The sequence below is a fragment of the Physella acuta genome, unplaced genomic scaffold (genome assembly GCF_028476545.2).
Source record: "Physella acuta isolate Inbredline_101_S28 unplaced genomic scaffold, ASM2847654v3 ptg000897l, whole genome shotgun sequence".
In the NCBI taxonomy this organism is placed as follows: Eukaryota; Metazoa; Mollusca; class Gastropoda; family Physidae; genus Physella; species Physella acuta.
In genome coordinates this window covers 30452-44213 of record NW_026732414.1, presented here as the reverse complement: position 1 = coordinate 44213, position 13762 = coordinate 30452, and the positions used below count along the sequence as shown (strand labels likewise).

The window sequence follows — 13762 nt, the reverse complement described above, 5'->3', positions numbered from 1 at the left end:
AGATTCTAGCCCTACACTACACAGTACTATAACCACAGTGAAGATTCTAGTCCTACACTACACAGTACTATAACCACAGTGAAGATTCTAGTCCTACACTACACAGTACTATAACCACAGTGAAGATTCTAGCCCTACACTACACAGTACTATAACTGATTGTTCACCACAATGAGCATAAGATTAATTTAAAACTAGGCCCTAAGCTCTCAGAGATTTGTGTCTGTGATCAAAATGACTTTACTCTGTTCAATGATAAAAACACTGCCATAATTATTTGTGTATGCCCTCATACGTGGGCTACTAAATACAATATATATAGGCCTACATATTTATATATATATAGGCCTTATTCAGTCAGTACTGGCCAGTCAATGAGCGTTCCAGTCATAAACTAGCAACCATCACTTTACCCAACCTCACACCAGCGGTCTGCTTAGCCAGACCCCAGGTTTCTCACAAGCTCTGGCTTGACTGTGATAGTCAGTCTACGAGCATGTTTCAGCATTTTATTTTGATGGCCTGTTCAGCCTAATAGCTGCAGCCAAGTACTGGTTCCCCGTCCACTTAATTTATAGGCGTCCAATAGGAACTAGTATATGTGTGTGTGTATAAATGTGTGAATTACCCCTGGACATTTTCTCCTGTCATAACCCCCTAAATCAAGCCCTAGCCATGGCCCTGACCATAACACTAATCCGGAGGGGGGGGTGTCCCACTGGGTGGGGGGTAATGCCCTGTTCCAGTGTGTGTGTATATATATATATATATATATATATATATATAAAGCAATGTGTGTGAGTCAGTCTTTATGCATTACTTTCATCAGATCTCCATGACACTTTAAGAAGTTCTTGAAAATACTCCGGTGGAGGTTTCTGCGAGAGAAAAATTTCAAATTCACAAGGGTGACACCCCAGCAGGGCTCAATTTGATTCTTCTCTATTTACAGTATATGAAAATAAATTTGATTGCGCTTTGACACTGTTCTTCTGATCGGCATGAAATTTTGGGGAGTTGATAAGAACACTCCAGGGGAGGTTTCTGCAGGGAAAAAAATTAAAATTTCTTGTGGGTGGTGCACGGGGTTACGATTTTTTTCAATAAATGGTTTGGTGCCCAGAGTTCCAGAGCGGCTATCTTAGCAATAGGTATCTGTTAATCAGGCATCCTGCATAGCAGGTAAAGGGTACTACAATATTCAGCGTTAGAGCTTCAACATTCGCAGGCGCCAACCCCCGCGCTAACCCCCGCCCCCCCAAAATATATATAATTACAATTGAGTAGGCCTTAAAATATTTGTAATTTTGTTTCAGCATTAGTAGCTGTATTTAATTTTACTATTTATGTCTGGAAAAAATCTGAACATTTGCAGAATTCTGTTTTGAAATTCCTGTATATATCTTGAGAAATTTGTGCTATTTTATCTGTTTACCCTATCTTGTAGGAGTGACGTTTCTATTGAATATATGCTACAGTGATAAAGTAATAAGAAGTATTTTTTATTATTTTAGGTTGAGTTTGTGCCGTTGTAATCGTTTGTATTAAAGAATAGGGTTTGCTTTAATGTCAAAATAATTGCTTTGTCATTATGGCCCACTACTGACGTCTTCAGCAGCCCATGTGCCGTTGTTATAGAAACTCTAGGTCTAGTAGGTCACAAGTTACCATTGAATTTACAAACCAAAGTTATCTCTTCTAATATAAACCAACCAATGCTAAATTGAACTTAAATATGCTGATTAGTTCAAAACACAACTTGTAAGCATGGGGGGGGGGGGGGGGGGGGACGACAAAAAACACAGCAGCATCAAAGTGTTAAAAATAGATGCCACGACAGCATCTTGACTCTTTGTATGCTCTGCTCTTGTTGTACAAGTAGATAAAGATGTCCATTGGCTGGAGTGGATTTGAATTATATCTGTAAAAAACATGTTCACTAGTGTGAGAGGTGTTTTTTTTTCTATGTTCAGTGTATATGTACCAAATTAATTTTTTTATGTTCAGTGTATATGTACCAAATTAATTTTTTTATGTTCAGTGTATATGTACCCAATTAATTTTTTTATGTTCAGTGTATATGTACCCAATTAATTGCCAACTTTTTATGCAGCTGGACCAAATAAAAGAGCAAGCAAGAAAGATATCTGAGCTACCAGAAGATGAGTTCAGCCAACTAGTCAGTAACGCTCGCAATTTCAGTCTGGCTCCAGGACGTGCCAGCATGAGTCAGCACAGTGGGAGGAGCTTGATGCCTCCTACAAATGTCAATCAGCACAATGTCAAGAAAAAACTGGGCGGTGTATATGTGGGAATAGACAATGGGGATGAAACAGAACCCTTAATTCATGGCAACTCGCATTCTAAAGTGGTTCCATCATTTAAGGATGAAGACTCTGGTTTAGCCTCTTGTCAATTTTCTGAAAGTGTTGAGGATGATGGCAGCGACTATGAGCATGCTTGTTTTGATTACATGCCATCTAGAAGCCAGAGCAAGATACGGATTACAGAGACAAAAAATCCCAGATATGATGAAGAGGTCAAGCTAGATTCCAGTAGCGGAGGCTCTTGTATAGAATCTCCTCGCAGTGAAGCTTCTGTGACTAATGATGAATACAATCTGGATGAGGGGACAGAGATGCAGACTTACACAGAGTTGTCCATTAGTAAAGCTAGCAAACATCAGTTCTGGGATTATATGCCAGAGCCCAACAAGCAGTCAAGTGATGAATCTGATGACTCAGACATCCCCAGCACAGCTCAGCCCCATCCAGTGGAAGAAACCATCAACTTTGGTCTGGTCAGTCAACAACAGGAGCGGCTCCCAAGTCTTGCCATCAAGGATGACAAGTCAAGAGCTAAACATAAAGGTATGTACCTCAGTCATTAGACATTATATGTAGGTATGTACCTCAGTCATTAGACATTATATAGGCAGGTATGTACCTCAGTCATTAGACATTATATGTAGGTATGTACCTCAGTCATTAGACATTATATAGGCAGGTATGTACCTCAGTCATTAGACATTATAAAGCTATGTACCTCAGTCATTAGACATTATAAAGCTATGTACCTCAGTCATTAGACATTATAAAGCTATGTACCTCAGTCATTAGACATTATTAAGCTATGTACCTCAGTCATTTGACATTATAAAGCTATGTACCTCAGTCATTTGACATTATAAAGCTATGTACATCAGTCATTAGACATTATAAAGCTATGTACCTCAGTCATTAGACATTATAAAGGTATGTACCTCAGTCATTAGACATTATAAAGGTATGTACCTCAGTCATTAGACATCATAAAGGTATGTACCTCAGTCATTAGACATCATAAAGGTATGTACCTCAGTCATTAGACATCATAAAGGTATGTACCTCAGTCATTAGACATCATAAAGATATGTACCTCAGTCATTAGACATCATAAAGCTATGTACCTCAGTCATTAGACATTATAAAGCTATGTACCTCAGTCATTAGACATTATAAATCTATGTACCTCAGTCATTAGACATTATAAAGCTATGTACCTCATTCATTAGACATTATAAAGCTATGTACCTCAGTCCTTAGACATTATAAAGCTATGTACCTTATTCATTAGACATTATAAAGCTATGTACCTCATTCATTAGACATTATAAAGCTATGTACTTCAGTCATAAGACATATAGATATTAAACTCAGTCATTATACATTATATAGGTATGTACCTCATACAACCAATGTCTTCACACTATACAACCATTGTAATGTAAGCACTGTCCTCACACTAAACAACCAATGTAATGTAAGCACTGTCCTCACACTTTACAACCAATGTAAGCACTGTCCTCACACTTTACAACCAATGTAAGCACTGTCCTCTCACTATACAACCAATGTAAGCACTCTCCTCACACTATACAACCAATGTAAGCACTGTCCTCATGATATACAACCAATGTAGGCACTGTCCTCACACTATACAACCAATGTAAGCACTGTCCTCACACTATACAACCAATGTAAGCACTGTCCTCACACTATACAACCAATGTAAGCACTGTCCTCACACTATACAACCATTGTAATGTAAGCACTGTCCTCACACTATACAACCAATGTAAGCACTGTCCTCACACTATACAACCATTGTAAGCACTGTCCTCACACTATACAACCATTGTAATGTAAGCACTGTCCTCACACTATACAACCAATGTAAGCACTGTCCTCACACTATACAACCATTGTAAGCACTGTCCTCACACTATACAACCAATGTAATGTAAGCACTGTCCTCACACTATACAACCAATGTAAGCACTGTCCTCACACTATACAACCAATGTAAGCACTGTCCTCACACTATACAACCAATGTAAGCACTGTCCTCACACTATACAACCATTGTAATGTAAGCACTGTCCTCACACTATACAACCAATGTAAGCACTGTCCTCACACTATACAACCAATGTAAGCACTGTCCTCACACTATACAACCATTGTAATGTAAGCACTGTCCTCACACTATACAACCAATGTAAGCACTGTCCTCACACTATACAACCATTGTAATGTAAGCACTGTCCTCACACTAAACAACCAATGTAATGTAAGCACTGTCCTCACACTATACAACCATTGTAATGTAAGCACTGTCCTCACACTAAACAACCAATGTAATGTAAGCACTGTCCTCACACTATACAACCAATGTAAGCACTGTCCTCACACTATACAACCAATGTAAGCACTCTCCTCACACTATACAACCAATGTAAGCACTGTCCTCACACTATACAACCAATGTAAGCACTGTCCTCACACTATACAACCAATGTAAGCACTCTCCTCACACTATACAACCATTGTAATGTAAGCACTGTCCTCACACTATACAACCAATGTAATGTAAGCACTGTCTTCACACTATACAACCAATGTAAGCACTGTCCTCACACTATACAACCAATGTAAGCACTGTCCTCACACTATACAACCATTGTAATGTAAGCACTGTCCTCACACTATACAACCAATGTAAGCACTGTCCTCATGCTATACAACCAATGTAAGCACTGTCCTCACACTTTACAACCAATGTAAGCACTGTCCTCACACTATACAACCATTGTAATGTAAGCACTGTCTTCACACTATACAACCATTGTAATGTATGTACTGTCCTCACACTATACAACCAATGTAATGTAAGCACTGTCCTCACACTTAACAACCAATGTAAGCACTGTCCTCACACTATACAACCAATGTAAGCACTGTCCTCACACTATACAACCATTGTAATGTAAGCACTGTCCTCACACTATACAACCAATGTAAGCACTGTCCTCACACTATACAACCAATGTAAGCACTGTCCTCACACTATACAACCAATGTAAGCACTGTCCTCACACTATACAACCAATGTAATGTAAGCACTGTCCTCACACTATACAACCAATGTAAGTACTGTCCTCACACTATACAACCAATGTAAGCACTCTCCTCACACTTTACAACCAATGTAAGCACTGTCCTCACACTATACAACCAATGTAAGCACTGTCCTCATGCTATACAACCAATGTAAGCACTGTCCTCACACTTTACAACCAATGTAATGTAAGCACTCTCCTCACACTATACAACCAATGTAAGCACTCTCCTCACACTATACAACCAATGTAAGCACTGTCCTCACACTATACAACCAATGTAAGTACTGTCCTCACACTATACAACCAATGTAAGCACTGTCCTCACACTTTACAACCAATGTAAGCACTGTCCTCACACTATACAACCAATGTAAGCACTGTCCTCATGCTATACAACCAATGTAAGCACTGTCCTCACACTTTACAACCAATGTAAGCACTGTCCTCACACTATACAACCAATGTAAGCACTGTCCTCACACTATACAACCAATGTAATGTAAGCACTGTCCTCACACTATACAACCAATGTAAGCACTGTCCTCACACTATACAACCAATGTAAGCACTCTCCTCACACTATACAACCAATGTAAGCACTGTCCTCACACTATACAACCATTGTAAGCACTGTCCTCACACTTTACAACCAATGTAAGCACTGTCCTCACACTATACAACCATTGTAATGTAAGCACTGTCCTCACACTATACAACCAATGTAAGCACTGTCCTCACACTATACAACCAATGTAAGCACTGTCCTCACACTATACAACCATTGTAAGCACTGTCCTCACGCTATACAACCAATGTAATGTAAGCACTGTCCTCACACTATACAACCATTGTAATGTAAGTACTGTCCTCACACTATACAACCAATGTAAGCACTGTCCTCACACTATACAACCATTGTAATGTAAGCACTGTCCTCACACTTTACAACCATTGTAATGTAAGCACTGTCCTCACACTATACAACCATTGTAAGCACTGTCCTCACACTATACAACCATTGTAATGTAAGCACTGTCCTCACACTATACAACCATTGTAATGTAAGCACTGTCCTCACACTATACAACCATTGTAATGTAAGCACTGTCCTCACACTATACAACCATTGTAATGTAAGCACTGTCCTCACACTATACAACCATTGTAATGTAAGCACTGTCCTCACACTATACAACCATTGTAATGTAAGCACTGTCCTCACACTAAAAATTGTCAGAAAGTGTGGGGTGGGGTCTTTAAGGATAATGGTAGATTTATTTAGGGTTTCAGAAATGTGGAGGTTGTGGAAAGTAGAAATAGGGTTTACATCTAGACATTAGGGGAAGTCTTGGTCGAGCAGGCTGGCCTGGACACGCTTGATGTTGTACAACTATCTGCAACTATCATAACATGGGTGACAAGCTGCCCAACGCCGCCTACGTGGCATATTCGCAAATGTAGGTCATACATCGCCGGGATCTGTTGTTGCTCTACACACGTCTAGATCAGTTGTTGCTCTACACACGTCTAGATCAGTTGTTGCTCTACACACGTCTAGATCTAGATCAGTTGTTGCTCTACACATGTCTAGATCAGTTGTTGCTCTACACACGTCTAGATCAGTTGTTGCTCTACACACGTCTAGATCAGTTGTTGCTCTACACACGTCTAGATCTAGATCAGTTGTTGCTCAACACACGTCTAGATCTAGATCAGTTGTTGCTCTACACACGTCTAGATCTAGATCAGTTGTTGCTCTACACACGTCTAGATCAGTTGTTGCTCTACACACGTCTAGATCTAGATCAGTTGTTGCTCTACACACGTCTAGATCTGTTGTTGCTCTAAACACGTCTAGATCAGTTGTTGCTCTACACACGTCTAGATCTAGATCAGTTGTTGCTCTACACACGTCTAGATCAGTTGTTGCTCTACACACGTCTAGATCAGTTGTTGCTCTAAACACGTCTAGATCTGTTGTTGCTCTACATATGTCTAGATCAGCACTTTGTTTATTACACGTTTGGTGAAACCTTCCGCCTCTAGTCGGGCGGCCTTGGTTTCTTGTACTGACTAAGATAGGAAGTCAACCTGTAAGAGGTGAAAGTCTCTTCTATATGCCATTGTAAGCTGCTTCAAACGCCTTCATTAACACCTCTAACCTTTCCACCCCCTTCATTAACACCAATAAACTCTCCACTCCCTTTATTAACAACACCCATAACCCGATCTTTAACAACACAGCTACATCTGCCCACTCCCCGCCCCCTTTGTCATCGTCCATTATTGTAAAATTATCCTACCCGTTAAGCACAAACTCCCCACCCCTCATTAGTAATGCTTTTAAAAGAAACCTTCCACCCCTCTACTGGGTGGTTTATCGTGGTAGCTGATAGGGCCTACTTGTACAAAAACTTAGCCAATGGCCGTCCGACCTTGTAGTCTGTGTGCTACGCAGTTCAAGGACACTAGCGTACCGAACCAATGACTAGGCTAGTGTTGGTCTACTCGCCTCCAGCTATTTAACACAGTTAAACCCGGCCCTACTGGTACCCTAGGCTTGTGTCATAACTAGCCGCTTTTGTTTGGTGTTGTGGCAGTCGATCAGTTGATGGTAAAATTCGGCAGTTTAATTCATTAGTAGGCTATATTGGGTCATGTATTAGACTGAGCTGCCCCCCCCCCCCCCCTTACATCTATAGTTGTTATGTAGTTCCATTGCACGTCATTGGCTAACGCCGGTTCGTGACACAGAAACACCTGCGGCAAACGATCGGTTTGACTATGATACGCCATTAGGAATATAGACTCTAGGTCTAAGCACTGATTCGCTCCAGCTCTTGGCAGAAATTGTGCTGTATCGTAGTATATAACAATATGACACGACGAGCCGTGACATCAGACATTTGGCCGTGTTGTATGCGCCCCATCCATCCAACCTGCTCCCCATGTACCTTGTTGCTTGACCATTTCTAGTTAACATTTGAGGGTCCAAAAGGCAACCAAGGCACACCTCCACGTTCCAACACAAACACATGCGTGGGTCTGTGTTGTGCTATTTGATTGTAACAGCTTGTTAGGTTATGCTTTATCAGTTATTTACTCGTTTTTAAATAACTATATGATAGAATATGTAGCCTAGGTATTGTGCTGCTTCAAGTAGAGAGTATAGTGTACTAGTCTTAGTAAGGGAATATATTGTCAATTGTAGGCCTATGAGATCTGGTCTTAATTAGAGGATATATTGTATCAGTCTTAATTAGAGAATAACTTCTACTTTGCCCTATTCATCCACAATGGGGGGGGGGGGGGGCACATTCCGATGGCTGGAAGAGGTGGGCTTGTTGTTTTTTATTTTGTAGTTAAAAATAAAATTACAGTACGTTGTATTAAAATGTGCTTTCTGCTTTTGTTCTGCTGAAATTCACAAAATTTGTCTAAATTTGTTATGGCTTTTCTGCCATGCAAGGATGGATGCAGTTTTAACATTCCTTTTGATACATTATAGAGTAACCTACTTAACACTTAGAACTTTTACTTTAGAAGTAGCTTCTTAATTTTGATATACCTTAGGACCTCTAGAAAATGTGTCAACAAATTACTATAACTTATAGTGACATCCTTGCAAAATAAAAATAGATGATAAATTGTGTAGTAGCTATAGTATTGTTAATGTTTTTATCAGCTCAAATCTAATGCTAGTTGTGATCTCTGATGTCTCCTCAGATGATGAAACACTGGATGTCAATGGCAACCCCCAGAGCAAGGACTTGTCCAACTACCACCAGCTGCGTCTGTTGAGCTCCAGCAAACCTGTCCTGACAACCAGTCAACATGGAGCCTCTGCCACTGAAAGACGTAAACATCGGAAAGAAAAAGCAGCCTGGCCAAAAGCAGATGAATATCAAGATTATAAAGGCAATAAACCCCTGGAAGAACTCTTGTTATATATAACTGGGGATGACTGTGCTAAGTCAAGCAAAGAAACAATCAAAGCTACAAAAAAGAAAGGAGAGAAGAAAAAACTAATGAATGGTCATTTTAAGGAGAGAAGGCCTGCAGGTAGTACATTCTTGTTTGACTGGTGGTGTGTTAAGGGAGAAGGTGTTTGACTGGTGGTGTGTTAGGGGAGAAGGTGTTTGACTGGTGGTGTGTTAGGGGAGAAGGTGTTTGACTGGTGGTGTGTTAAGGGAGAAGGAATTAGCACTAAGATTGGAATGTGAAATTAAGAATTAGCACTGTATGCTTGTGGTGTGAAATTAGGAATGAGCACTGTATGCTTGTGGTGTGAAATTAGGAATGAGCACTGTATGCTTGGGGTGTGAAATTAGGAATGAGCACTGTATGCTAGGGGTGTGAAATTAGGAATGAGCACTGTATGCTTGGGGTGTGAAATTAGGAATGAGGACTGTATGCTAGGGGTGAGTCTCAAACTTTCTCTTTATCTCCAGATGTGCTTGAGGAGTCAGCTCTAATTTCAAGGAACTTGACACTGGGTAATGTTGTATTCAGACCACTAGATGGACTTGTAGCTGACTCAATGGAGGTTACTTGTAAAGACCAGTTGAAAGCTAAGCATGAGGACATGGTGCAGGCAACTGACAGCAGTGAGACTCACCAAGTTCAAACAAATTTTGGACTTGGTGATGGTTGTGGAAAGCTGGGCCTAAATACACGGCTCCATGCATGTCCTGAACACAGCCAAGAAAAACACATATCCAATATGTCCAATTCAGGTGAAAAAGTTCACCTAGATATTGGTCTGGAACTTAAAAGAGAGGAATCATTTACAGAAGTGAGAAAGAAAAAAACTCGGCGCCTTGGTTTAAAAGGATTGAACTGTAGCAATCATTTTCCCTCCTACAGAGCAAACGCTGGGCCTCGCAACCATACACACCCACGACCAAGTATGTCACCGCCAACAAGCAGTACAGTGTCCAACACAGCCACCAACACTTTACATATCACCGGCCAGTCCAATAGAGACCTGAGCCCATCTTCTTTTCCAGTTTTGTCGGGTCCTCGGCTAGAAGCTCGACGCAACTCATGTGGGGACATTTCAACTGACTTAGCAGATAATAAAACCTTGTATGACAGTGATAGAGAGTCTGTCAAATCTCTGCCAGTCACTCACAGAACACAGAGCTCACCTGTGTATCCTATTTCTTACGCCACCATGGTGTCAGCACCACGCAAGTATGATAGTCCTAGCTCAGAGTCTGGCGTGGCCAGTGGTTCACACAACAGCAGCGTCACCAGCAGCGTCACCACCACACCGGGCGCCCAAGTTACCTGTCAGACAAACCTGGCAAGTACCCCTGAAAGAAAAGCCACTGTATGGAAAGGTAGTCCTCGTGAGCGCAGGCATTCTATAGGCTCTAGTCCTGAAGAACAGACACAAGTTGAAAAAAACAGCATCATACATCGGAATCGCCAGAAAAGTGGAAGTCAAGAAATTTTCTTGCGAGATACTGAATTGTCAAACCCCAGGCAGGAAGCTGGGAGCAATACTACACTAGAGCTGCCTCCAGTCAGCAACTGCAACTTGTCTGCCACTGCTGGGGATGGCTTAACTTCAGGCCGGCACACCTCTCACTGCAATAACACAAGTAATTTGCCAGCGGAAGCGGATATTTTTCTCAGTGCTTGTCTTTCTTCTGCGGGTCAGAAACTGACCACCTCTGGTCAAGAAGTGATGGGTCAGAAACTGACCACCTCTGGTCAAGAAGTGATGGGTCAGAAACTGGCCACCTCTGGTCAAGAAGTGATGGGTCAGAAACTGACCACCTCTGGTCAAGAAGTGATGGGTCAGAAACTGACCACCTCTGGTCAAGAAGTGATGGGTCAGAAACTGACCACCTCTGGTCAAGAAGTGCTGGGTCAGAAACTGACCACCTCTGGTCAAGAAGTGATGGGTCAGAAACTGACCACCTCTGGTCAAGAAGTGATGGGACAGAAACTGACCACCTCTGACAAAAAACTTAAGTCTGTTATTTTCTTGGATAAAAGGTTTGGCACTTCCCCTCCAAACCTTGGAATAACCTTTGGCTATGATTTGAGCATTGAGCCAAAAAGTGAGTGTCCCCCACAGATTTCTCAGGTGGCTTCCAAGCTTTTGACTTGTGCTGACTCAGTTTGTACACAGTTAGCAGGACACACAAATGGTCTCATTATTCCCACTGGCCTTTCTACTCAAGATTTTCTTCAAAATAATTCCTTGGATAGTAAACAATTTTGTTCAGCTAGAATGGACTCTGTTGAAGGGAGTTCCATTGAGATGTCTGTGAAAGCAACTGAAGCATCCACTAGGATATCTAATCCACTATCATCCATCACAAGGGTGTCTAATCCACCGTCATCCATCAATTGTAACTCCTTAGGCCATGTCCAGCAATCATTGCGGACTGGTGTCACTAGTGTAACCAATTCTGTGGCAGTGGTCTTCTCACCTAACCACCCACCACCCCCCCTCCCCCAGGGGTCTGGTTTGACACTAGCAGGTACCCAAGTGGTGGAGCAGGCCAGCACCCCACACTCCTTGACTGTTGTTTATGGACTGAAAATAGTTGCAAGTAAGGGTTGTGGGAAATTAGCATTTCTTCCCCCCAGCACCACTCATGATGGGAAGGCAAGTGAAATCTGTCAATTTCTACACAAAAGTAAGTCATCTCACTCAATACATTCTATGTTTGAAATATATGGGTAGCATTTTTTTTCAGAGGGTAGCACACAATAAATGGGTACCTCATGGTATCACACAATACATGGGTACCTCATGGTATCACACAATACATGGGTACCTCATGGTATCACACAATACATGGGTACCTCATGGTATCACACAATACATGGGTACCTCATGGTATCACACAATACATGGGTACCTCATGGTATCACACAATACATGGGTACCTCATGGCAGTAGCGTAGCGGGGGGGGGGGGGGACATGTCCCCGGGCGCCACCAACCTTAGGGGGCGCCAAAATGGGTTGGAAAAATAAATTGAAAGGCTGAGGGGCATGCAAATCAAAATCTTGGGGGGGTGCAAATCAAAAAGTTTGTCCCCGTGCGCCGGGAAGGGTAGCTACACCTCTGCCTCATGGTATCACAATACATGGGTAACGTCATGCAGATGACATGACACTGCCAGTATGCCTCTTATATTGAAAAAAAAAATACCCTGATTTAATGAGTTTTCTTTCTTTTAGGGTGGTCTGCGGTTGATGTTAGGAAAAAAGGTAAGTTGTAGTTAGTTAACATTTTATAGTTAATGGTAAGAAGAAACTAAATGTATAGTGACATAATGTTTTGGTGTCAGTCAATTAATTGATTAGCTCTGAATGCAGGGCCTAGATGAGCAGTTTTTTTTTCTCCTTTTCCTAGATTCTCCATATATGACATTGGAAGAAGTAGAGAAATAACTTGATGTCCAAGTTCATTTTCTCAGTGCTTTTATCAAAGACATGTGCTGACTTAAGCGCTCCAGCATTTCTGGTCTAGCCTTCAAATACAAATTGATGTACTATTTCAGAGATTTGATGTCATTAAAAAATGTTGAGATTGCTGCATTAGTATTTGCATAGAATGAGAAACATTGTGGTGAGGAGCAACTGGTGATGACATCACAAGCTGACCTGTCATTGATCATAACATTGCCAGGTCTGATTCCCACTTTCAAGGGCTTTCGTAGCTAGAGATGATCTTAGGCTGCCTACTGGGGTGTGGGCAGATGTGTGAATGTCTTGTGCCTAGAGATGATGTTAGGCTGCCTACTGGGGTGTGGGCAGATGTGTGAATGTCTTGTGCCTAGAGATGATGTTAGGCTGCCTACTGGGGTGTGGGCAGATGTGTGAATGTCTTGTGCCTAGAGATGATGTTAGGCTGCCTACTGGGGTGTGAATGTCTTGTGTGCTTGCTGCTTCACTAAACATTGACTAAATGCTGGTTTCTAAAATCAATGTCTGAAAATTGGTTGCACTATTTTTTTCTGTCTAAATGTGTCAACTAGACAGTGGCTGTATGTTTGAGGAGTGCTGCTTGTTTACAGTGGGTGGTTTATCAATTCTTAAAACGTTTTTCTTAACTCAGCTTCGCGTTTGTTTGTTTGGATGTTTGTTGTTAAAATTGACATCGAAAATTAGCCCACTTCTGATTGCTCTAGAGACCTGAAATTTGGCATGCATTCTACTTTCGCCTAACAATTTCAGATGCAATCATAAAAACTAGCAATTAGTGACCGTAATTAGCTTAATTTAATTACGCCCCAAGGACCATAAAATTGAGGACATGATTTCTAAAGATACCGACAACACTTGAGGC

General features: G+C 41.4%; 1 protein-coding gene across 1 annotated transcript in view; it reads left to right on the top strand.

Annotated features, from left to right (window-relative positions):
• LOC131952960 (uncharacterized) overlaps window positions 1-13762 on the top strand; it is an 18703-nt gene extending 4941 nt beyond the window's left edge. The window contains exons 2-6 of the mRNA XM_059315902.1: window positions 2114-2870; window positions 9170-9505; window positions 9895-12102; window positions 12652-12681; window positions 12827-13762. Coding sequence (XP_059171885.1) covers window positions 2114-2870; window positions 9170-9505; window positions 9895-12102; window positions 12652-12681; window positions 12827-12864 — 3369 coding nt within the window. The 3' untranslated portion in view covers window positions 12865-13762. The remainder of the gene's footprint in view (window positions 1-2113; window positions 2871-9169; window positions 9506-9894; window positions 12103-12651; window positions 12682-12826) is intronic.